The sequence below is a fragment of the Sodiomyces alcalophilus genome, assembly GCF_042370955.1.
Source record: "Sodiomyces alcalophilus JCM 7366 unplaced genomic scaffold ACRALscaffold_4, whole genome shotgun sequence".
NCBI lineage: Eukaryota > Fungi > Ascomycota > Sordariomycetes > Glomerellales > Plectosphaerellaceae > Sodiomyces > Sodiomyces alcalophilus.
In genome coordinates this window covers 153,045-173,756 of record NW_027263535.1, presented here as the reverse complement: position 1 = coordinate 173,756, position 20,712 = coordinate 153,045, and the positions used below count along the sequence as shown (strand labels likewise).

The window sequence follows — 20,712 nt, the reverse complement described above, 5'->3', positions numbered from 1 at the left end:
CGAATCCCTTCACTTTCCTTCTAATTGTCCTCTCTCTCCCTTTACTCGTTCTCTCCGCCTACGGTACCTCTACATTGGTGGAGGTACTATAGAACTGTCACGTCCATCGTCCGTTCTCGTCTGTCGTCGGTCTGGTAGCCAACCACAGGCCTTCGTCCCTCGTTTAACCTTGATACTTATTGCTCCTCACCCTCCACTTCACTCCGCATTGCCTCTTTGGGTCTATTGGCTTCCCTACCTCTTCGAACCCTCTCTCCTCTCTTCCCCCAACCTTTTGTTTGCCCTTGGAACGGAATTATTACTCCTCGAATAAACCCAAACGAACGCCTTTGCTTTCCTTGTAATCTCATCGACGCCCTGATCTTTGTATGCCGAAAGAGAAAGAAAGATAAAATCACGATCCAAAAACAGAAACATGACTTGACAAAACCCCCTAAAGGGCGGTAACTGGTCGCACTTTCACAAGATCGTCTAAAACGTCCTCCTCCATCCGTCGTTATGCTGCTCTACACCAGGGTCGCCGCGCCGAAGCCTCCTAAACGGAGATCCCGAGCAGGTATGTTATGCCTCTTCCTTCGCCGCATGCCTTCGAATCTGCCGTTTCCCGATTCCTGTCCGTCCCAATCGCTTTTTTGGCCTGCTCATCTCGCACTCGCACGCACATCTTGCTGACCCACGGTTCGCTTTACGGGATATGCAGGTTGCGCATACTGGTACGTTCCATATCCTCTTTCACCTCTTGGACGACTCCTTCTCCCACCCCCTTGCTTTCTTGGTTTGGGGATATGACTGGTCATGCTGACACGTGGGGGAACCACAACCAAACAGCAAAGAAAAGGTATACAACCATAACCACAACCACAACCACCACCACCACAGCCACAAACCACAAAATCCATGACCTCAACCACAGCCATAGCAACAAACACCTGACGCTCGACCCTCAACACCCTCCTCCCTCTCTCTCTCCCTCCTCTTACTCCTCTTCAACATCTCGCATTCTAACATCCGTCCCTCGACGGGGCAGGACAGAAGAAAAAATGTGACGAGAATAGACCGGAGTGCTCCCGCTGCCTCGAACGCGGTCAAGAATGCGTCTACGAACCAGTCAAGCCCCGCCAACGGAAGAAGCGCGACTCGAACGCCGGCAACTACGACGACGCCCGATCCCCCGAACCCCGTCCTCCGTTTCCGACTCTCGATACGGCCGCCACACGGAATCTTCCCCCAATTGCGACCGCTGCTGCAGGGCTCCAGGAAGGCAGCGGCCACCATGGCATGGAAGGTGGCCCCTCCGAATCCATGATAGACCACGGTGCCGGCATCACCGGTCTTGTCAGCTCGCAATGGGGTCCTTCTTCCGCCGTGGATACCGACACGGCCCTCGTCTCCCCCTTCGACATACCCTTCGACCTATCCCTCCAAGACCACGGCGATGACCAAGTCGACGAGGAGATTGTCCGAACAAATCCCATCCACCCTCCCCACCTAGCCGTCTCCGGCATGTCCAGAGCCCACCGCCACCCGGACCTGGCCATGATATCACCCGCACCCATCAGCTCGCCCCATCTCGAGTTCGTAATGCCAGTCTTTAGCGAGTTCTCCGACTGCCCCAACCGCCGCTCCCTTATCGACCACTTCGCAAACATCCTGTCGCACCTCATCGTTCTCCGCGAAACCGAGTCTGGGAACCCCTTCCAACAGCTTGTCTTGCCCCTTTGCCACAGCAGCATCGTGGTGCGCAACGCCATCTTTGCCCTGTCGAGTGCCCACCTGGAGCACCGCCAGCGGGGGAACGAAAAGGGCGGCGAGAAGTCGCTGTACTTTCACAACCAAGCTATACAGGGCCTAGCCCGCCTCATCGAGATGGGGCCCAAGGCCAACCGGGAAGAACTTTTAGCTGCCATTATGTTGCTGGTGTATTATGAAGTGGTGGGTTTTGAAGCACCTCCCTCTTCTCTCCTCCAAACTATCTACCTACCTACCCATCACCCCATGCGTAGTACTGACGGGCTCATCCCCACAGTTGGTCCAACGGGGTCGCTCCAACATTGTGGACGGTCATTTGAAAGGTGCCATGACCGTCATGACCCAGAACGACCAGTCACCCACAGCAACGAGCGCTTTCTTGGAACGGGTACGTTTTTTTCTTTCTTCCTATTCACGCCACCACGATAAAAAGTACTTACACAAAAACCCAGGCATTCCGATTTTACGACGTCATTGCCGCCCTCTCCTTTGGCAAGGCACCTATCTCTACAGCTCCCGCTGCCGGCTACCTGCACCCTGTGTCTGCTCTCGACCCGTTGGACGCCAGCCCATCCAATAGCGTCGATACTCTGCTGGGTCTGTCGACGACCCTATGGCCCATTCTCCACCGTCTATCGAATCTCCTCTCCCTAAAGAACGAGCTCGAAACAGCTATAGCGGCACCGTCACTCAACGCCGCCAAACTCGCCGTCCTCCGAACCGAATTTCAGACCACCTCCGACGCCATCGAATCGGCCCTGGAGAATTGGCAGCCGTCGCTGCCACCAGGGTGCACCCTGGGGGACCATGGTGGTGTCTACGACGGCGCCATGATGGGGACTGCCCATACCTCGCTCAACATGCCCGACAGCGCCCACCTGCAGAGCGTCCTGCACAACGCGCTGGCCTACCGCCACAGTGCCTTCGTACACCTGTACCGTACCATCCACGGCCATCCGAGGGACCACCCCTTGGTGCAGCGACACACGCACACGAGCTTGACGCACTGCGTCGCCACGGTGACTCACGGCGGACCCATGGCGGCCCTCCTCTGGCCATTGTTCGTGGCGGCCTGCGAGGCCGTGAGTGTGGAGGACCGGGAGCTCGCACGCCGCGCCTTCATAGCCATCGACCGGCGCCAGGGCATGACGAACATCGAAAGGGGTTGGATCATCGTCCAGGAAGTGTGGCGGCGGTCGGATTTCATGGACGGGGAAGGTAGTCTTGGGGCGACGGATCTACCGCGGCACGTCCGACCCATGGGGACCACCGTGGGACCCGACCTGTGGAGGAGGGTGAGCGAGGACATGGGCGTTACCATTGTGTTTGGGTAGCAGACGTCCTTGGTGGGGTGGGGGCCCTTTGAGAAAGTCGATGGGCGTCCAACTACTTCGCCTTTGGGTTCGGCCGCGAAGTCGATCTGAGCCATTTGTGCAACTCACTGGTTGCGTGACGGGAAGCAAATCTTAGGAAAGGGCCACAGTCAATCGGGAGGGTCGTCTCGATGCGCGCTTTCAACAATGGGGAGGGAGTCATGAAGGCGTCCTGTCTAGGGAGGGTTCTATGGGATATTGGGGGTTTTGTCTGCAATCTGGCTGGGTCGATTTCTACGAGGCTCAAGTTGAGCGTGTTTTGGGTTTATGGAACGGCTGAGTTGCCTGGCGTCTTGAGTGATTAGGATCAGATTTATTGTCTTGGAGACTGGATGTTCCGACTACTAGGTACTTGGATATTCAGACTATCTGCTTGCTGTTAATTTAACCACACTATCCTTGTTGTGTTTGTCGCTAGTATCGTCGCCGTCGCTGTTGTCGTCGCCGTCGCTGTTATCGTCCCTGTCGCTATTATCGTCCCTGTCGCTATTATCGTCCCTGTCGCTATTATCGTCGCTGTCGCTGTTATTATCGCCGTTATTATCGTTATCGCTGTTATTATTGTTATCGCTGTTATTATCGTTGTTATTGTCGCCGTCGTTGTCGCTGTTATTGCTGCTGTTGTTATTATCGCTATTGTTATTGTTATCGCTGTTATTGTCGCCGCTGTTGTCGCCGTTGTTGTTGCCGTTGTTATCGCCGTTGTTGTCGCCGTTGTTGTCGCTGTCGCTGTTGTCGTCGCCGTCGCTGTTGTTATTGTTATTGCTGTTGTTATGGCTATTGTTATTGTTGTCGCCGTCGTTGCTGTCGTTGTCGTTGTCGTTGTCGTTGTCGTTGTCGTTGCCGTTGTCGTTGTCGCCATTGTTATTATTGTTATCGCTGTTGTCGCTGTCGTTGCTGCCGTTGTTATTGTCGCTATTGTTATTATTATCGCTATTATTATCGCTATTATTATCGCTATTATTATCGCTATTATTATCGCTATTATTATCGCTATTATTATCGCTATTATTATCGCTATTATTATCTGTCGTCGTCGAGAGGCGCTGGTATGCCGGAAGTGATTCATCGTGGTAACAGAATGGGCATATTGGCGGTGTGATATATCGGCCTGCGGACACACCTGTATATCCTACCGTGGCAATATTGTCGGCGGCCTCCTCCAGGTGTTTGACGGCATGATACCGCCATTCACTAGGCTTAATCAGCCATTCGTCGCAGTACCCGCAGTAGTCAGGCTCGGCATCCTTAAGTGTTGAGACGCCGTGAGCCTCCCAGAGGTGTTCCAGTAGCTCATCCTCCGACGCAAAGTCGGGCCCTTTGGTGGAGTGGTTTGTCTCCTTAATTGCGATAACGAACGAGACCTTAACCTGCCAACTAGTCCGCCATCTCAGGCAAGGCGACCGCCCTCGGGGTTGGCACCTTTTGTCCATTTTTCGTCTTTTTCATAGACCGGAAGTGTTCGCGCATATGCACGCCCCTCTCCTTGGGCGTCGAAAAAGTTTCGCCGCATGGGACGAACCGTCGAAAGTCTTCTCCGGTCCCACACCGCTAATAGTCGCAGGGCCGGTTCATTTGCTCGTATACTATGCGTGTAATCTGATCCTTGGCATTTTTCCGGGCGCAAGATCGGGTATGCTCCCACGCGTGATGGTAAGTAGAGAGGTCGACTCCGTAGAGTCGACAGAGGTAGGTGCTGTAACGAAAGGAAAGTCCGTAGACTAAGTCAAAAGGCTCGAATACCTTCAGTCGCAGGGTGCTCGTCGTATATCCGTCAACCAAGCGTCGACTTCAAACCAAGACTTCAACTTAAGGGATTAACGTGCATCCCTCAACACACAATAATAATAGGATCGGATCGGTGGTCCGTCCGCGGCCATTGGTCCGATTACATGCCGGTGGCTCTGCGATCGTCTCGTTATAGGTGCCCGGAAATGGCTCCTCCCCCGGTGGAAGTCGCTTAGGCCGTGGGTGATGCTGAACCACAACTTGATGGTGTCGGAGAGTGTGGCATCGTCTCTATATATATAGAAGCGCCTCTTTTTTTTTAACTCGACCGGGTGACTCGATTGGGTTAAAGCGGTAGCTCTTGGTTTGGCCGAAAGTATAACCTTATTACTAAAGAGGCAAAAGAGTTAGAGTAAAGAGTTAAAAGGGGGAAATGTCGTTCTGGTCTTTACTGGATATAAGCCATTGGGATCCAACCCGTAGCATCGCCATGGCCTTGGCTGGGAGACCATGGAGCGGCATGTCCGTATCAGCGCCGTTGTTGTCGATGTCTTGGGGGGAGGCGTCTTCGCCGCGCTGTCTTCGGCGTCTACGGCGTTCCTTGGCTCGTCCATTCTCCCGCGACATAGCCTCATCCCATGTCTTCCGGACGCGAGGTTAAGGTGCCGGAGTGGACGCTCATCAGACACCACAAAAGGTGTTAGTACATCTTGACAGCGGTCGGCGAGCTGCGGATGCACTAATCCATCTAGGGAATCATCGACAAGGAAGAATTAGAGAGGAAGAGAGAAAACCAGAACATCGAGAGGTATAAATGGAGGCCGAGTAGACTGTAGAGGAGATGTAGAGGAGAGTGTAGGAAGAACAAGAGGGAGGAGCTACGTACTCGTGCCTGTCCCAGACAAGCACCTGTCTGGTACTTGTCATTCACCCAAGTCGATTAGGAAGGAGGGACCGCCGCCGAGCCACACCTATGATATTCGTCATAGAGCTTAATATAAGGTAGGACTCGGACTTTCCTAGACTTAAGTAACGCTACGTCCTTATACTGTATATAGCTACCGCCAGCTAATATAGTGTTAACTTTACTAAGTTCTAAAGAAAGTAAGTAAAGAATATGGTTAGCAATATTATTATATAATATAAAATAAAAAGCAAGAGTCTAATACGAAAGTCTTTTTAAACTTACCTTATTATAAGAGTCTTAAAGTACTTATATATACTTTAACCTTGGTTGCCAAAAAAGAAGGAAAAAAGAAAACAAAAGGAAAAAAGAAAACAAAAGAAAAAGAAAACAAAAGAAAAAGAAAACAAAAGGAAAACATACAACACCGGGTATTCGCTGGTCGTCACCGACCCAACTACTAATCCGGCCCTCACTGGCTTATCTATGGGAGAGCGGACGGGATCCCGAGCTTTCCAGTGGGTATGGTCGTATGTGACAGTATTTGGTAAAGGAAGGCCTTATAAGGGCTGTAGACAGTTCATTACCATTGAGGCATTTGGACTTGGTTTCTCTTCTCTTTTAAAGTCCAAAAGTCGACCAGGGGAAAGACTATGGAATCTTCCATACTGATACTGAGTAAGGAGAGGTACAACAAAAGGACAACATTTAGCAGGGAAAACAGCTGTGTATAAGTACCACTGCTCAATCCCACTTTTGGATCACAAGTGCTGAACAGTTCTCAATTCACAATCACTATGACCTCTCTTTATAATATGCTCCTTCCTTGTCGCAGACCAGGAGAGCCAAGTAGCCTTGTCTGTCTTTCCCTCGGCCTCAGTCCCCCCCGGCCTTTCGAGCAGGACGAGACTATGTCAGATCCCATCTCCCTCTGGTTCATAATCATTGCCCCGGTCAACTTGAAGTCCAACTCATGACGGTGATTGTCCCAGTTTCCAAGTTTCCAAGGGATACTGGGACCGAGTGTGAAACGTAGACACGTTCAAAAACTTGTTTGACATAAACGCAAGGATGGCCATGACCAAGCTGATAGCACCATGGGGAGACATACACAGCCAACCGGTTCAGCAAAGACAGACACATGAAAGAGTCCAGGCGAGAAATCATCGTCTATTGTACAACGTCTCTAATGGCAGGTGTGCAACATGCCGCATTAGGTCTCTGCTCTATGCTACCGTCTATGCTAGCGCAAAGCAAAGTTGATTCGGTCGCCGAATAATATAGCAACTCGGGGGGACGCGGGGTATCCAGTGTGTTTGTCCGGACGAGTTCCCCCCCATCCTCAGAGAGCCGACCGTTCCGTTCCATGCAACAGACAGCCGGGTAACAAACCAAAGAGTAACAAGCTATAAGCCAAATGAAAATAAAATTGAAGGACTCGCGGCCCCCAATCTCCGACGCCGAAAAGGCAATGCGTAGGTTGTCGATGCGAGCGCATGTATGGGCGCGCACATCATCCGAAATTTTGATTACCGATCCGCGAGCCGTCGTTGCCTTTTTCCCTTTTTTTTTTTAACCGCCTTCTCCAATTGGTGATGGTGTTATGGGGAAGGGACCCACTTTACACCTTGTCGACCAATCACGTGTTGTACTGTCGTCTTTTCCCACGATCTCGACCAACTTCCCAAAACCTCACAAAATGGACGTTCGCGACAAGAAAATGATCGTCAGGCTTCAGACAGCACGTTTATTTGGCAATTTCTACTCCTCCGGTAGCCCCAAGTATACGTTTAATATCTCCTTTTCGGGTGTCAGCGTCTCTGTACAGGAAAGCATGGAAGGGAGCTGGAGGGTAAGGGAGAGAAGAAGACGAAGGGGTGGAAGAAAACCGGGAAGAAACAAAAGGAGGGGAAGTAGAAACGTACCATAGATGGCGAACTGTCCGGCAGTCAGAGTACCGACCATGAAGAGACGGGCGGGCAGGCCGGCGAACGAGCCGCGGAGGCCGAGCTCCTTGGCAATCTTGATGAGACGGCTGGTGGAGCTCTCGCCGGGGAGACCCTTGGTCTTGTTGATCTTGGAAAGCATAGTGTCGGCGGGCTGCGAGATGACGGCGGCGGCGAGACCGGCAATGAGACCGGCAGTCAGGTTGACAACGGTGTTGGCGCCGTCGGAGAGGGTCTTCCTGGGGTAGATGCGGTAGATGGCCTCGGCAGCCTTCTCGTACACGACGAACTTGGCCATGGTGTAGGGGATCCTGCAGGTTGTTTCGTTAGTGATTGGCAAGGCAATGGACCAGAAGAGCGGCAGGAATGTCCATGGTACTTACTGCTTGAAGCAGATGGGACCGAAACCGGCATAGAAAGCAGCGACACCCTCATTTCTCAGAATCTTGGTGAAACCGCCGACGAGACCGTTGGCGTAAGTGGGCTCGGAGACGAGACGGATACGGGTGGCCTCAAGAGGGCAGAGGGCAATGTCGGCGAAGAACTCGGCGAGGGCGGAAGAACCGAGGTAGACAGCAGTGCGGTACTGGGTGGCGGTCTCGAGGCCGAGGTAGTTGATGTGCTGCTGCTTGAAGAACTCGTATCCTCCGAACTTCAGGGCGCCCTGGATGAAGTAACCAGCGAAGGTGGGACCAACGCCGGTAAGCAGAGCGCCGGCACCTTCACCCTGGATGACCTGCTTGAAGCCGCCAATCATACCACGGTTGTATTTGGCGGGATCGAGCTGGATACGAGTCTTGACGCTGGAGAGAAGAGAAGAGCCATGTCAGTAATTGTCTTTATCGCATGCGGCCCCATCCGGACCTTGATCCTCTCCGTTCAATCCCCGCGACATTCCAATTGACGGAACTGCCAGGCAATTGGAACATCGAGGATAGCTAAAGGGAAGATGAGAATTGACACAAGAGTAAAACTTACACGTCAACGGGAGTGAGGACGCCATGGGTGATGGAGCAGCCAAAGGCACCGGCAATGGCGAAGCGGGAGTACAGGTCCAGTCCGCTACGCGTGGGCGTAGGGACGGCAGCGGGAGCGGCGGCGGCCATTGTGTCGGTTTGGGGGAGGGAGTGACCTAGGAAACGAAAGTGGGAATCAAACGATCAAGGAGTGGGCTGAGCGGAGAGTGAATCGTCACGACAGCACGCGCAAGGGTATCGTGGTAGTGCGATGAAGTTGGAGGATGGTGGTTTGGTAAGGAGATTGAAAATTGAAAAAGGACAAGAGTGAAAAAAGGGACAGGCTGGGGAGTAGTAATACGTACTCCGAGACTTTTTTTCTCCCTCTCTTTTCTTTTCCCGTCCCTGGCAGATTGGTCAATTCTAGCCACTGGCTCCATCGGCACGTCCAATCGCGACCTCCTATTGGCTGCATGATGAAAAACCTTCCCTCCCGATCTCCCGTTGGCTCCACTTTCAGCTCGGGATTACTCGGGTATTCCGCCTTGGTCAGCAAACTTCTGGCTGTGACTGGCTGCTCGGAAAATCTTGCCCCCGGCCTCGAGTCAAAGTTTAACCGGAATGTCCGACTGCGTACGTCATATCGGGAACGATAAGACCGATAAACCCGGTAAGGTCCGTACCTAGGTATTATCACCAACTCAACAATGTTCAGACGTCTCGAAGAGACCGCGACGATGAGAGTAAGAACCACCAGGAGCTCTACAGAGTATATAATATGGCTGCTACTGATAGATTCAAAGAGTTTTCATCTAGAACCGCGAATATACACCCATTGACCGCTGAACCCAGAACAAACGCTCAAAGACAAACCTCCCGACGAACACGAACCACCACCCAGGGCGCCTTCGCACTAAACTCCAGTACCCCTCGTATGGGTCGCCATGATCCAGTTACCGTCCCTTCAGAGCCGACCGTTGAACAAGTGGTATCACATGTGCCAGGGAATGTAAAACAGCCCACCCATGCAAAGCCCAGACGAGACACGTCCTCCGAGCGAGAATACCAACAATATCATGATCGTCCCTATCGTCCATATCGTTCATCCTCCGCTGCCGCCAGGAGCATTACCACCTTCGATATCATCGTTGCCCATTCCTTCACCGTTCATGTCATTACCGTGGTCGAAGAATCCCAGGTCATCGCCCGGCAGGTATTCGTACCACTGCGGGATCGTGTTGTTGGGCATGCCGAGCGAGCCAATGTCGATCGGGTTATCAAAAGTAATCACGTCGCCAAGAGGTCCCATCCCCTGTCCGAGATAGGAATAATTCGTCGGGAATCCAGAGAAGCCCATGTCGTACACGCCGGTTGACGCCATCCCCCCGGTCACCGAGCCCTGTGCGGCTTCGCCCACGAGCGCGTCCGATGATGCCGGCGTCGGGGTTCGTAGCATCGGGTCGTCGAAGCCGGGAGTGCGTTGTGATGGTGAAGACTGGAAACCAGCTGGTGTGGGAACCATGGGGGAAAGCGGCTGAAACATATTAGATGGCGTCTGTGGACCCTGGGGGACTCGAGATGCACGTGGTGAGTGTTGCTGTCGCAGGGTTGAAGTTGCACCCTGGGGGTACGTCTGCCGCGTAGGATCGTACGTGGTATTCTCCGCGGGAGGGGACGACGAGCTTCCCGGATTCGGCTGCAAAGGCGGAGCAGCAGCAGCAGCCATGGCCCGGGTTAGACGGGTTGGACTTGTTCGGCCTGCTGTCAGGCTGCATGTTCTGATACATGACGGTCAAGTTCGAATTGGGCGAATTGGTCGTGCCGGCCAGGGACCACGCAAACGGCGGCAGGCTGGGCGACACCGGGTTGTTCCCAAAGTGCGGCGGGAGCTGGCCGAGGGACGCGCGGCGGGGCGTCGTCTTGGTGCTCTCGTACTCTTCGTGGGTGTACGTCTCGCAATCCCATCTGCCCTTGGACTTTTGGTCGAGCGCCGTCAAGATGTACTGGACGCCGCCCCAATATGCACGGAGCTGCTTCAGCGGATTGTAGCACCGGGCGTAGTTTTCGTTCGCGGCCGCCGTGAGCAGCGAGTGCTTTGTCGACGACTCCTTGGCCCGACTGGCCGCCGCCGTCGCATCACCCGGCTTGGGCCTACTGTCCCGGTCCGGCGATGGCCGACGGGATGGGGGCTGCGACGCCATGGCGGCCGACTCCATCAAGAAAGCGCAGGCGGCGATGTACATGGGCTGTGAGGTAAAAGGGTTGCCGATGAAGCTCGTCGGGCCGATTAGCTCGGCAAAGGAAAGTATGTCGGCGATGGTTTTCGCACTCGACATGGATAACTCACGGCTGTTGGGCAGCAGGCGGTGAGAGCGGTTCATGGAGCCAAAGGGGGTCAGCAGGGTGGGCTGGTGGAGGATGATGACGAGGGCATGGAACCAGAAATGGAGCAGGATAAAGGTGGTGCCCTGGCCGGTCCCCAGGTAAAACTTGAAATTGGTCACGTTGAAATGCAGCCGGTCGTCCTGGTTCTGGTACAGGCGGGTGAGCTCGTGTTCCATGAGCGACAGCTTGCTCCACTTGTCTTTGGTCAAGTCTTTGGCGTCGTGGATGTTGTTGAGCACATCCGATACCCGGCCGTAGAGGTGAACGATGCGCAAAAGGCTCGGGAAGGGAGCGGGCCATCCCGAGACGGGATCTATCGCAGGAGGAGGGAGGTCAAACTCAAAATCGTCGTCGCGAAAGGTCACAGGTCGGCCGGTACCGGAAGAGATGACGCGGTCCAGCATGAAGACGGCCCAGAAGGTGTCGAGGCGTTCCTGCTCGATCTCCGTCTGCTCGTCATGACTGGGGGCGCCCTCGCGATGGGGAGAGTTGTGAGGATCGCGGTCTGCGTCTGCGCCGGTTGCTGCGGCTGCACTTTCGCCCTTCTCCCCCTGATACCTGATGCCCACCATGGTGTGCAGTCCCAGATCGACGGCCATGCGGATGGCCAGTCCTAGGTACATCCACAGGACGCTGTCCTGGTTGGCGCCGAAACCTTCGTAGGCCATCAAAAGCATGGCCTGCACAGCGCCCACCGAGGGGGCCGGGAAGGTGTCGACGGTAGCGGCCTTGGCACGCTGGGCATACTGCTGGCCGTACTCGGACCTGGCCAGTTTGCCGCCTCGAGTGAACTGTGGGGCATCGGAGAATCGAGCCGAGAGGGCACAGACGGCGTCGACGAGGATCGGCTCGACATTCTTTTCCCGGACCATGCGAGTGAATTTCTCCTCCTTGAGGAAAGGATAGTTGCAACCCAAGTGGACGAAGAAGAGCTTCAGGAGATGCATGATGAAGGGGGAAACGGGCGCCGCATCGTTGACTTCGTAAAAGGGCAACTCGTCGCCGATAAATAGACCGTCCCCGTCGGCCTGGGAAATGGTCCCCAATGCCGGGCCAGGAGGCATACCCATACTCCCCGAGCTCGGGGAGCTGGCCGTGCAGGAGCCGGCGGCACCTGCGCTCCGCCTCCCGTCCCTCACGGCGACCACCATCTGCTTGTAGCCGGGGACGATGGCGGTAGGCCCAAAGTAGCGGAAGTAGGGAACCCTATGGCTCTCGAGTCTTTCCCTGTGGAGCAGGAGGGGGGATTGGCTGCTAGCGCTCTGGTTGTCCTCGGACACGACGGATGCCGGGCGGTGGGGTTGGGAGTAGGTGGCCTGTTGGGCCCCAGCTGATGCCGGGATTCTATTGAAATCATATTCATGTTGTTCTTGTTGATGTTGCTGGTGCTGGGGTTGCGACGAGGGTCGGGACTGCGATGATGGGTCTTTGGTCTCGTTGGCCGCCGACAGGTACGGCCGCCGTATGGCATCGGGAGAAAGAGTATTGGCGTCGTTTGGCCTGGGTTTCTTGGTATCGGTATTGTTCGCATTCCCGGGCGCAGGTTTCGCTGGGCTTTGGCTCGGTTTCCAGTGGCCCTTGTGATCTTCGTTGTCTTCGCCATTCTTGTCGGGGGGTTCGGGGTAACCGAGGCACTCGTGGCCGTTCTTCGTACACGTCGAGCAAGCAGGACGCTCGCCTGCGCATTTTGTCTTTCGTCTTCGGCAGGTCAAGCAACTGTGCGAGGAACGAATGAAGGGTTTCCATGTCAGTTCCACGATGGCGCTCATCACGAGGTTTGGACAGGGGCTAGACTTACGCAGCGCTGATCCTCCGCCTTTTGGAGGCAGGTTGTCCTTGACTGTGGACGAAGCGAATCTGCTTCTGTGGGGGCGGCGCTGCGCTCATGTCGGCGACAGGTATCCCATTGCACCTAACCCACCTCGGCCAGTCGGCAAGAAACGCTGCTGGATTGTGAGGAGCGAATCGAATGTGGTCGATAGCTTGAATGACGGATGCCGGGCTCAAGGGGGAAAGCGGTCGGGTCGGTGACGAAGGAGCGATGTTTGATGGTTGGTGGTTGATCTGATGCAACGATGAGGGTCTTGGATAAATTGGTTCAAGATTCTGCAGGTTGGAGATCCATTCTCGCTGTCGCCATCCCTAGCCACTGGGACTGGGACAGGAAAAGATCTGCTGTCCATGCCCCAGCCCTGCTCTTGCACCGGGGGCCACTTGCTCTGCTTACTTCACTATGGCGTGCAAAAAGAAAGAAATGTGGGGTGGAAGCTTGCGTAGAAGGAACCATCAGGTCAGGTGTGCGAGTACAGTGTCCTGTAATTTGAATCACGGAGTATTTGGAGTGGCCGCACAGGTATATGCACAGTATGTACAAATATCATACGGTATACCATACCTGCGGGGGTAATACTCCATGTTTAGCATTTCTCCATCTGCGGGGAAAAGGTGTTAGTCCGACTGTCGAGGTTAGTCTAGCCCTTGATGGACCACACTACCCTATAGAGTAATTACCTAGGTAGTAATCACTAGCGCCGGTGAACCCAGATACGGGCTCTAGGTCTGACATTTCCTATCAACTCGCACACACACACAGACAGACTCGCATTTTGGCAGAAACTGTGCTCGACATTTTGTAGGATGCAAAAGAGAAGAGAGCGAGAGAAAAACTACGAATACTGTATCTATTATGAGTGTTCTTTCGAATAATGGCTGAAGTAAATATTGAGGATGGTGGAAACGTAGCTAAGTAAAAAGAAAGAAAAAAAATGCAAGGGATAAGAAGCTACTTCGCAGGTTGTCTCTTGGCCGTATATTAGTGTGATCCCGTGACGAGGAAGCGCGGTACGTAGTAGGGTGGCCGGTACCTATACACGGCAAAGACAAATGCTGTAATTCACATGATAGGGACACTCAGCATCCAGCCCCTAGGACAGGGCAACACAGAGATGGGCGATTGTAATGAGAGTGCCACCGAGGAAAGCAGATGTCTTCATTGATTGCCATGACTAGAGGTATATAACAGTAACAATGTGGCGGAACGTGCTTCGTGTAGTCTTCGTGATGCTTCGTCTCGTTGGCCTCCTTGGCCTCCAAAAGAAAAAGAAAAAGAAAAAAGGCATTAGTCTTAAGAGCAACTCGGGGGAAATTCCAGAGGGGAACATAACATACGTACCTAGGGATTTTTAGAGCTGCCGTGTATTACTTCGTATTCCCTCCCTGGTCAGGCAGCGAGATAGATTGGCTGACATGTTCATAAGGCTACAGCGAAGTACAGTGACTACCTATGTACAGTTGTACATACACTACGAAGTACTGTGAGCAATATCATGACTTTAACCTTTCTGCATTAGCGCCGTAGTGTAGCGTAGGCTGGTTCCAAGGAGCTGTTGACGCGCACGGACCAATCTCTTAGGCCAAATCACGTCGAAGAGCTGCCCCGTTTAGGTAGGTGGCTAAAGCCTATTTCAGCCAAGCCTCCCCACCCACCTCAGGTGGGGTAGATAAGGAGATAAGGATCCGATCAACACTAACACCGTCGTATTCAATAGATTGAACGACTAATAATGCCAGCAAATCTTTATGGTCTTTGCTGAATCAACACTCAATGTATAGATATATCTGTTCTGTTTCTCTGTCGCGGTTCTAGAAAGGCACGCTACTAAGAAGATTGTAAATAATATATAGAACGATGGTATTATTGCATAAGTTAATAACCCTAACCACAAAAGCATATGCTATACTACCACCCCTTGGCCCTATCGTATAAGGGAGGGGAATTGTGATCGACCGAAGCATCAAGGGTAATCTTCGCCAACAAGGATAATAATAGGCGGGAAAGTGGAAAGCAAAAAGCCTGACCGGACTCCAACAACAGACTCGCTGAGCAAAGACAGAAGAACAACCAAACAACCAAACAACCAAACAACCAAACAACCAAACAACCAAACAACCAAACAACCAAACAACCAAACAACCAAACAACCAAACAACCAGAGGAAACAAGCAAAGTAAGCTGGCACCAATGCAAGAAACGCCCCTGTCCCACGTTCGATGCTAAAGGCAAACACAAAAGCAAAAGACAAAGGCAAAATACCAAAGACGAACAGCTCAGCTGTCCCAGATCGCACCGTAGGCGGGAATCCCCCGCGTCTCCAGCCCGTAAACAACCTTCTTCGTAATCTTCTCATTCGCAATGATAATCACCGCCTCCGCGTTGAAGCTCTTGGCCACGTTGTACCCCATCTTGACCAGGTCCGGCCGGCCAAGCGCCTTGGTATCATGGATCACGGCGTCCGGGCTATGTCGCTGGATGGTGCTCACAAACTCCTCGCCAAACGTCACCTCGGGCCGCGGCGCCGACCAGATGAGCTGCGTCTCGCACGAGGGCCTCTGGATGTGTCCCAGCATGGGACCGATGCCGGATCCCGTCGCGATCAGGACCACGCGGTTGAACAGCGGCGCAATGCGCATCACCCCGCACACCGGCACGCCGCGGACCCACACATGCGTAGGGGGTTTCTCGATGCACGCCTTGGTCCAGTCGCCCGCGTCCGAGACCACGAGGGAGTATCCCTTGGGCCGGCCATCGACCGCCTCGGGCGCAGGGATCGTCGCGAACGAGTGCCACTCGACCAAGGGCCGGTGCGACAGCCGCGTGAACGAACCGTTGACGGGGACCGTGTAGTCAAAGTGCAGGCGGACGGCGTGTTTAGACAGGACCTCGGCGTCGACGGGCACCTTGCGCAGGAAGAACCACGAGGACGCAACGCTCAGCGTAGACACGGCAAGAAGCCAAAAGGCCGGGGAGCGGAGGCAGGCGGCGCCCAGGGCCAGCTCGCCCCGGCTGTCGTTGGCCGCGAGGACGACCTGGGCCCAGAAGAGGCCGAGCATGGTCCACCCGACGAACCGGTGCGTCTTCTCAAACAAGTTGTGGTGCTTCTTCCGGACAGACGGGTAGGCGAGCGCGAACATGACCGCAAAGAGGGCCGTCAGCATCCAGGAAATCACCCTGGCCGCCAGGGACGGGGTGCCTGCCCAGCCGCTGCACTGGGTGGCCAGGCAGACTTGGTCGCTGATGTTGGCGCCCAGGAGCCAGAGACCGGCGCAGACGGCGGCGCCCGAGTGCACGCCGCCGAGGTGGTAGATTTTGGCGCAGCGCTTCCGGATGAATAGCGGCCAGGAGGTCGGCACGCTGCAGGCGATGGTGTAGAGCGCGTTGATGACAAAGTCCTGTCGTATCAGCACGGCCGTGGCCAGGTTGATGGCGGTGAGCGTGCTCAGCCACTCCCGCTGCATGCCGGTGAGAACGAGAGCCACGGCGGCGGCGATGTTGAGGAGGCCGACCAGCGTGAAGAGTCGACGGTACACGATGAGCACCCGGTGCCAGAGGCCGCGGAAGGGCTGGCTGCGCTTCTTGCCGGGGATAGCCGCCTCGAGATCGACCTTCTCGGTCATGCTCGAGGACGAAGAGTCGACTTGGGTGACGCTGGAGGCCGAAGAGCCGACCTCGGTGATGCTGGAGGCCGACGACTCGGACCGAGCATGGGTCTTCTCCGCCACATCCATGGTCTTGGAGTGGACGGACCTGGTGGAGGCCTTCTCGCAAATGGTGGCCGCGTCATCTTGAGCCGGCGCCGCGGCGAGCTCCTTCAGCGCCTTCTTGTCGATTTTCCCGTTGGCGGTGAGAGGCAACGCCGGGAGGCGATGGAACTTGCTCGGCACGGCGTAGTACGGCTGGCGGGCCTTCACATGTTCCCTGAGAGCATCGAGGTCGCAGTCCGCGGGGGCAACAAAGCCGTGGATAGCGTCGCCAATCAGAAGGGCCGCGGCACGGCCGACGGCAGGGCACGAGTTCATCGACGCAGTCACGCCATCAAGCTCAACCCGGAAGCCCTAGTACGATTTAGCAACTGCAGAGAGTATCGAAGGATTTATCATCAATCCACATACCTTGATCTTGATCTGGTCATCCGCGCGGCCGAGGATGTCAATGGTACCATCCGGCATCCACCGGCAGAGATCACCAGTGTCGTACATCATACAGCTGTGTAAGACAAGTGGTCAGCCAAATCATCTCAGACCTGCAGGAATGTAGCGACGGAATCCCAACTCACCCATCGTTTCTAAACGGATCAGGCAGGTATCGCTCGGCCGTCTTCTCTGGTAGCTTGACATAGCCCCGGCTCACACCCAGTCCTCCGGCCCACATGACGCCCGGCTCGCCAACGGCCACGGGGCGGCCATCCTCGTCAAGGATGTAAACGTTGTTGTTGGGCGTGGGTTTGCCGATCGACAGGGGCTGTCCTGGCGTATGGGGGTGCATAGTGTTGACGATGGTGGTCTCAGTCGGACCACAGCAGTTGTAGTATGTGCCATGAGTGGCCCAGGTGTCGGCAAGCCTATTAGAAACAAACAATTGTCGTTAGTCTCATACAATCGAATGGGACCGGCGAGGTCGGAACAGAAGCGGAGTGCCTCGTACCTTTGAGAGCTGGGCTCTCCTGCAGTAGCAACTGTCCTGATGTTGGGATAGTCTTCAGGGTTATACTTGGCCAGGATGCTGGGGGTGCAAATCAAAACATCCATCTACCCCGGTTCTCCGTTAGATTCAATGTTCCGTAGCACTCGGCAGAAGAAATGGATACACTCACCTGCTGAAGAGCTTCGACCCAGTTGGAGCCTCGCAGAATCAGGGTGCCTCCGTTGCAGAGACAGCCAAGCATCTCCCAGGCGGCTACCGTCCAACGTAGTCAGTAACGAGTTCACGGGCTGAAGGGAGTTGGATAGGGGTTCAGGGGACTCACCCATGTCGAAGCTGATGTTGAGAATCTGGCCAACCCGGCTGCCAGTGGTAATTCCCAGACTGCCTGGGGACAGACAGACCAGGTTGGTGACGTTGCGGTGCGTAACATCGACACCCTTGGGTGTGCCCGTGGTGCCTGTGGAGATGAACTGTCAGCACCCCCTTTTTTCCCCCCTTTTTTTCTCTTTCCTCCTTCGACTCGCTGTAAATTGGACCTGGGGCATTCGCAAACTCACCTGAAGTGTAAATCACATAGCATCCACTGTCCGGAGTTGCTAGGTTCTGCGGAGTCGTGTGCTTTTCGTAGAGATCCTCGTCAACGTCGTCCGACTCGTCAATGGCCAAGACATGGCGAACGCCCGAGTCCAGCAGACGGTGGCGCGTAGATCGCAGGGCCAAGACAGTGTTTCCGCCCGCCTGTTCCAGAACATAACGGAGCGTGGTGTCTGGGACAACGCCACCGTCCAGCGGAACATACTGCGCGCCGCACGTGAGGATGGCCACAATGCCGACCAGCATGTCGATGCCCCGCTTGACGACCAGGGGCACCCGGTCCCCCGGGACGACGCCAAGTTGCCGCAGTTTGTGTGCGAGCCGCGCACTACGGCGGGCCAGGTCGCTGTACGTGATCTCACGCGAGGGCTGGGCTGAGAGGTCCCGCGCGGCGACGACATGCGGGTGTGCTTCGGCTTGATGGTAGAAGGCGGCTGTGACGGTATCGAAGGCTGGCTGCGCTTGAGGGCCGAAGATGAAGGAGTCGGGAGGCATGACCTTGCCTGCGGAGGTATTCCTCACCGAGGAGGCCGGCTCCATGGTAGGTAGATGGGTAGGAAGGGGGATTATCAAGGAGACGGGTGTATAAGTGCGTTCAAGGGAACGAGAACTCGGAGGAGTTCGAAGGCGTTGCGTCAAAGAAGTCTGAACTTTTCACGGAGTTGACTTCCAGGGGGCACGGAGTAGTGAAGTGTAAAGTGTGAAGTGTGTAGAGTGTAGTGTAGAGTGTAAGTGTGAGAGTAAGATGATGGCTTTGGTCTGCAGAGAAGGAAGAGGATTGAACAAAGTCGTCGACGAATTCCGCATCCTTTTATACCCATCTCGATCGTCGTGACACTTCTGCTATCGCCCCTTTCTCCCCTTCACCTCCTCTTGCTCCATGACCCCACCATCGACCGTCTTGGATGAGAAATCCGGGTTGGGCAGCCATTCTCCCAGGATGGAGAGGAATGACCCCATCACAGAGAGACGGCATCCCTTGGATGGAGACCAAGGCAGCTGAAAGACGATGATGTGGAAGCTCCTCGAGCCGCGAGACCCCGCCGTCGAGAAACTAGTTGGTATCCGGCGCTGCCAACCCGTCCAGAGCCCCGCTGCTATCACATCTTGGAGTATGTGATGTCGATGACATATCACCAACGCTGCACTGAACAGGATAGCGCCAGACCAGGGACCAGGACCAGGTCGGAATCGAGTTATGTGCTCAAGAGCGGTTCGGGGCCCCGGATGGGCACTCCCTAGCTCGGATGGCCTCAAGTGGCGGGCAGGGGACGGCTGGCTCCCACCATCGATACATGCCGTCTGAAGATTGGAAGGGATGTACCCTTTGCCTTGTCGAGAACGTGAACGGACTGTCCATAAAACCGGAGCAAAAAAAAAGAAAAACGCGGCGGCCAGCCACGGGGCGCCCCTCTCATGAGCGGACCGAAGACTAGGCGCCGCCGCTAAGGTGGTTTCCGCCGTCTGGCATGGTCTGAAAACGCTGGTTGGGTCGTGATAGGTGTGGGCTGGAGGAGGGATCGACACTGAATTCACAGACAAACTCCCTGGGGTTCAGGTGAAGAGTTCCGGATTGGCCTACCAAGGGGCTGGTAAGGCTAGTATGTGGGCGCTGGTCAGCGTCCCGGGAGACGGTTGAAGGGGTCCAAGGCCATGCCAGCCGGTTGAGAGGGTTGAATCGTCGCCGGATAGCTGCCTGTGTTCCACCGGGCGGGCTCCTCCCGAGCGCGTGTGCCACGCTCCCCTCTCTCCCTGCCCAGCCCAGCAGGAGGGGAAAAACAGGGCGGGAAGACGACACGAACGGGGGGCCAAAGCGTAGCGTGGACTTGAGGAATGAGACGCAGGAGCTGGTCATGGTATTGGAACAGAGAGTGGGACGAGAGTGGGACAAGGGCGGGAATGGGAGCGACGAAGGCCCGGAATGATGTGCTGAATGATGTGATGTGCTAAATTGGGGTTCCGTTCTGCAAGAGGACCGCCCTCCCACCCCTGTCTCCCTCTTGACCCAAATAGCACAACTGCCGGGGACATACTGCGTCTGCTCGGTATATGGTGATATCGATGCGCCCCGACGCTGTGCAACGACGACCTTGGCTTGGCGATGACGCACGGCAGCCGAGCGGGACCAGCCCGACGAGCCATGGACTCGGCCGTTGGTGCTGTAGTGGAGGGGGTTCATAGGAGGGGAGGGGTGTGGTATGTGTAACCTGCACGGCGATCATGGCAGACAGGCAGCGGGACCATGCCGCTCTGTGGGGGAAGCTAGCAACCTGGTCAGCAAAGATGCAAGGCTGGATGGATATGGATAGACTGACAGGAGTCCTGTAGTAAGACAAGTACCGAGACAGTGTAACGGAGCATACCTGCCAGCGGCAGAGACCATGTCGTAACGGGAATCAACAATGGAGCCAAGAAGGGGATGGCCCCCAATTGCCGCCCGAAGGTGTCTCGGATGCGGCTACGCAGCAGTCCATTGAAGGTCTGCGGTGAGAAGGTTGGAGGGGCAAAGGGGTCAAGGGGCCATGGATGTGCTCGTCGATCGCCGGCCTTCTGTCAGTATTCCTGAGTCGCTCTCTCTCTTTTCTTTTCTCCTCTT

The 20,712-nt window shown here is 55.1% G+C and overlaps 6 protein-coding genes across 6 annotated transcripts, besides 10 other annotated features; 2 read left to right on the top strand and 4 right to left on the bottom strand.

The window, feature by feature from the left end:
* The first annotated feature begins 271 nt into the window (after positions 1-271).
* Positions 272-3,540, top strand: ACRALDRAFT_1064520 (uncharacterized protein). Its single transcript, XM_071016986.1, has 6 exons — positions 272-556; positions 701-713; positions 829-838; positions 1,033-1,932; positions 2,027-2,137; positions 2,202-3,540. Exons 1-6 carry the CDS (start codon positions 499-501, stop codon positions 3,081-3,083), a joined length of 1,974 nt encoding a protein of 657 aa, XP_070874346.1. The 5' UTR covers positions 272-498; the 3' UTR covers positions 3,084-3,540.
* ACRALDRAFT_1071370 (uncharacterized protein) lies at positions 3,488-4,302 on the bottom strand (the record flags this gene model as incomplete). Its single annotated transcript, XM_071017858.1, has 2 exons — positions 3,488-4,037; positions 4,259-4,302. 2 exons carry the CDS (start codon positions 4,300-4,302, stop codon positions 3,488-3,490), a joined length of 594 nt encoding a protein of 197 aa, XP_070874345.1.
* A 1,976-nt stretch (positions 4,303-6,278) lies between these two features.
* Positions 6,279-6,288: a sequence feature (Protein overlapping with rRNA (ACRALDRAFT_211423, KAL2755319.1) was converted to a misc_feature.).
* Positions 6,289-6,348: 60 nt separating this feature from the next.
* Positions 6,349-6,480: a sequence feature (Protein overlapping with rRNA (ACRALDRAFT_211423, KAL2755319.1) was converted to a misc_feature.).
* Positions 6,481-6,522: 42 nt separating this feature from the next.
* Positions 6,523-6,718: a sequence feature (Protein overlapping with rRNA (ACRALDRAFT_211423, KAL2755319.1) was converted to a misc_feature.).
* Positions 6,719-6,746: 28 nt separating this feature from the next.
* Positions 6,747-6,777: a sequence feature (Protein overlapping with rRNA (ACRALDRAFT_211423, KAL2755319.1) was converted to a misc_feature.).
* A 47-nt stretch (positions 6,778-6,824) lies between these two features.
* Positions 6,825-6,876: a sequence feature (Protein overlapping with rRNA (ACRALDRAFT_211423, KAL2755319.1) was converted to a misc_feature.).
* Positions 6,877-6,902: 26 nt separating this feature from the next.
* Positions 6,903-6,929: a sequence feature (Protein overlapping with rRNA (ACRALDRAFT_211423, KAL2755319.1) was converted to a misc_feature.).
* A 42-nt stretch (positions 6,930-6,971) lies between these two features.
* Positions 6,972-7,012: a sequence feature (Protein overlapping with rRNA (ACRALDRAFT_211423, KAL2755319.1) was converted to a misc_feature.).
* A 71-nt stretch (positions 7,013-7,083) lies between these two features.
* Positions 7,084-7,137: a sequence feature (Protein overlapping with rRNA (ACRALDRAFT_211423, KAL2755319.1) was converted to a misc_feature.).
* Positions 7,138-7,233: 96 nt separating this feature from the next.
* Positions 7,234-7,303: a sequence feature (Protein overlapping with rRNA (ACRALDRAFT_211423, KAL2755319.1) was converted to a misc_feature.).
* A 63-nt stretch (positions 7,304-7,366) lies between these two features.
* Positions 7,367-7,530: a sequence feature (Protein overlapping with rRNA (ACRALDRAFT_211423, KAL2755319.1) was converted to a misc_feature.).
* ACRALDRAFT_2104167 (uncharacterized protein) lies at positions 7,502-8,806 on the bottom strand (the record flags this gene model as incomplete). The annotated part of the gene is made up of 4 exons (XM_071023175.1): positions 7,502-7,554; positions 7,680-8,011; positions 8,084-8,503; positions 8,679-8,806. 4 exons carry the CDS (start codon positions 8,804-8,806, stop codon positions 7,502-7,504), a joined length of 933 nt encoding a protein of 310 aa, XP_070874344.1.
* A 593-nt stretch (positions 8,807-9,399) lies between these two features.
* ACRALDRAFT_1082402 (uncharacterized protein) lies at positions 9,400-13,173 on the bottom strand. Its single transcript, XM_071019308.1, has 3 exons — positions 12,840-13,173; positions 10,397-12,757; positions 9,400-10,338 (listed from the first exon to the last, which is right to left on the bottom strand). The coding sequence occupies exons 1-3, from the start codon at positions 12,926-12,928 to the stop codon at positions 9,759-9,761; spliced, it is 3,030 nt and encodes a 1,009-aa protein (XP_070874343.1). The 5' UTR covers positions 12,929-13,173; the 3' UTR covers positions 9,400-9,758.
* A 573-nt stretch (positions 13,174-13,746) lies between these two features.
* Positions 13,747-15,098, top strand: ACRALDRAFT_211425 (uncharacterized protein; the record flags this gene model as incomplete). Its single annotated transcript, XM_071023673.1, has 9 exons — positions 13,747-13,771; positions 13,821-13,856; positions 13,946-14,005; positions 14,051-14,113; positions 14,299-14,314; positions 14,454-14,532; positions 14,654-14,661; positions 14,841-14,878; positions 14,926-15,098. The coding sequence occupies 9 exons, from the start codon at positions 13,747-13,749 to the stop codon at positions 15,096-15,098; spliced, it is 498 nt and encodes a 165-aa protein (XP_070874342.1).
* Positions 14,696-18,871, bottom strand: ACRALDRAFT_1076991 (uncharacterized protein). Its single transcript, XM_071018571.1, has 7 exons — positions 18,080-18,871; positions 17,845-17,979; positions 17,692-17,774; positions 17,523-17,626; positions 17,155-17,439; positions 16,991-17,084; positions 14,696-16,933 (listed from the first exon to the last, which is right to left on the bottom strand). Exons 1-7 carry the CDS (start codon positions 18,654-18,656, stop codon positions 15,149-15,151), a joined length of 3,063 nt encoding a protein of 1,020 aa, XP_070874341.1. The 5' UTR covers positions 18,657-18,871; the 3' UTR covers positions 14,696-15,148.
* Positions 18,872-20,712: the final 1,841 nt, after the last annotated feature.

What these genes read in the sequence shown, in the direction of transcription:
- ACRALDRAFT_1064520 (XM_071016986.1), top strand. Translation starts at nt 499, where the DNA reads ATGCTGCTCTACACCAGGGTCGCCGCGCCGAAGCCTCCTAAACGGAGA. An exon ending in TGCTGGTGTATTATGAAGTG is followed by an intron (nt 1,933 to 2,026) that starts GTGGGTTTTGAA and finishes TCATCCCCACAG; the next exon opens with TTGGTCCAACGGGGTCGCTC. An exon ending in CGAGCGCTTTCTTGGAACGG is followed by an intron (nt 2,138 to 2,201) that starts GTACGTTTTTTT and finishes ACAAAAACCCAG; the next exon opens with GCATTCCGATTTTACGACGT.
- ACRALDRAFT_1082402 (XM_071019308.1), bottom strand. Translation starts at nt 12,928, where the DNA reads ATGAGCGCAGCGCCGCCCCCACAGAAGCAGATTCGCTTCGTCCACAGT. An exon ending in AGGCGGAGGATCAGCGCTGC is followed by an intron (nt 12,758 to 12,839) that starts GTAAGTCTAGCC and finishes TTCCTCGCACAG; the next exon opens with TTGCTTGACCTGCCGAAGAC. An exon ending in AGGCCGAACAAGTCCAACCC is followed by an intron (nt 10,339 to 10,396) that starts GTCTAACCCGGG and finishes GAATCCGGGAAG; the next exon opens with CTCGTCGTCCCCTCCCGCGG.
- ACRALDRAFT_1076991 (XM_071018571.1), bottom strand. Translation starts at nt 18,656, where the DNA reads ATGGAGCCGGCCTCCTCGGTGAGGAATACCTCCGCAGGCAAGGTCATG. An exon ending in GATCCGTTTAGAAACGATGG is followed by an intron (nt 17,085 to 17,154) that starts GTGAGTTGGGAT and finishes TGTCTTACACAG; the next exon opens with CTGTATGATGTACGACACTG. An exon ending in ATGACCAGATCAAGATCAAG is followed by an intron (nt 16,934 to 16,990) that starts GTATGTGGATTG and finishes AAATCGTACTAG; the next exon opens with GGCTTCCGGGTTGAGCTTGA.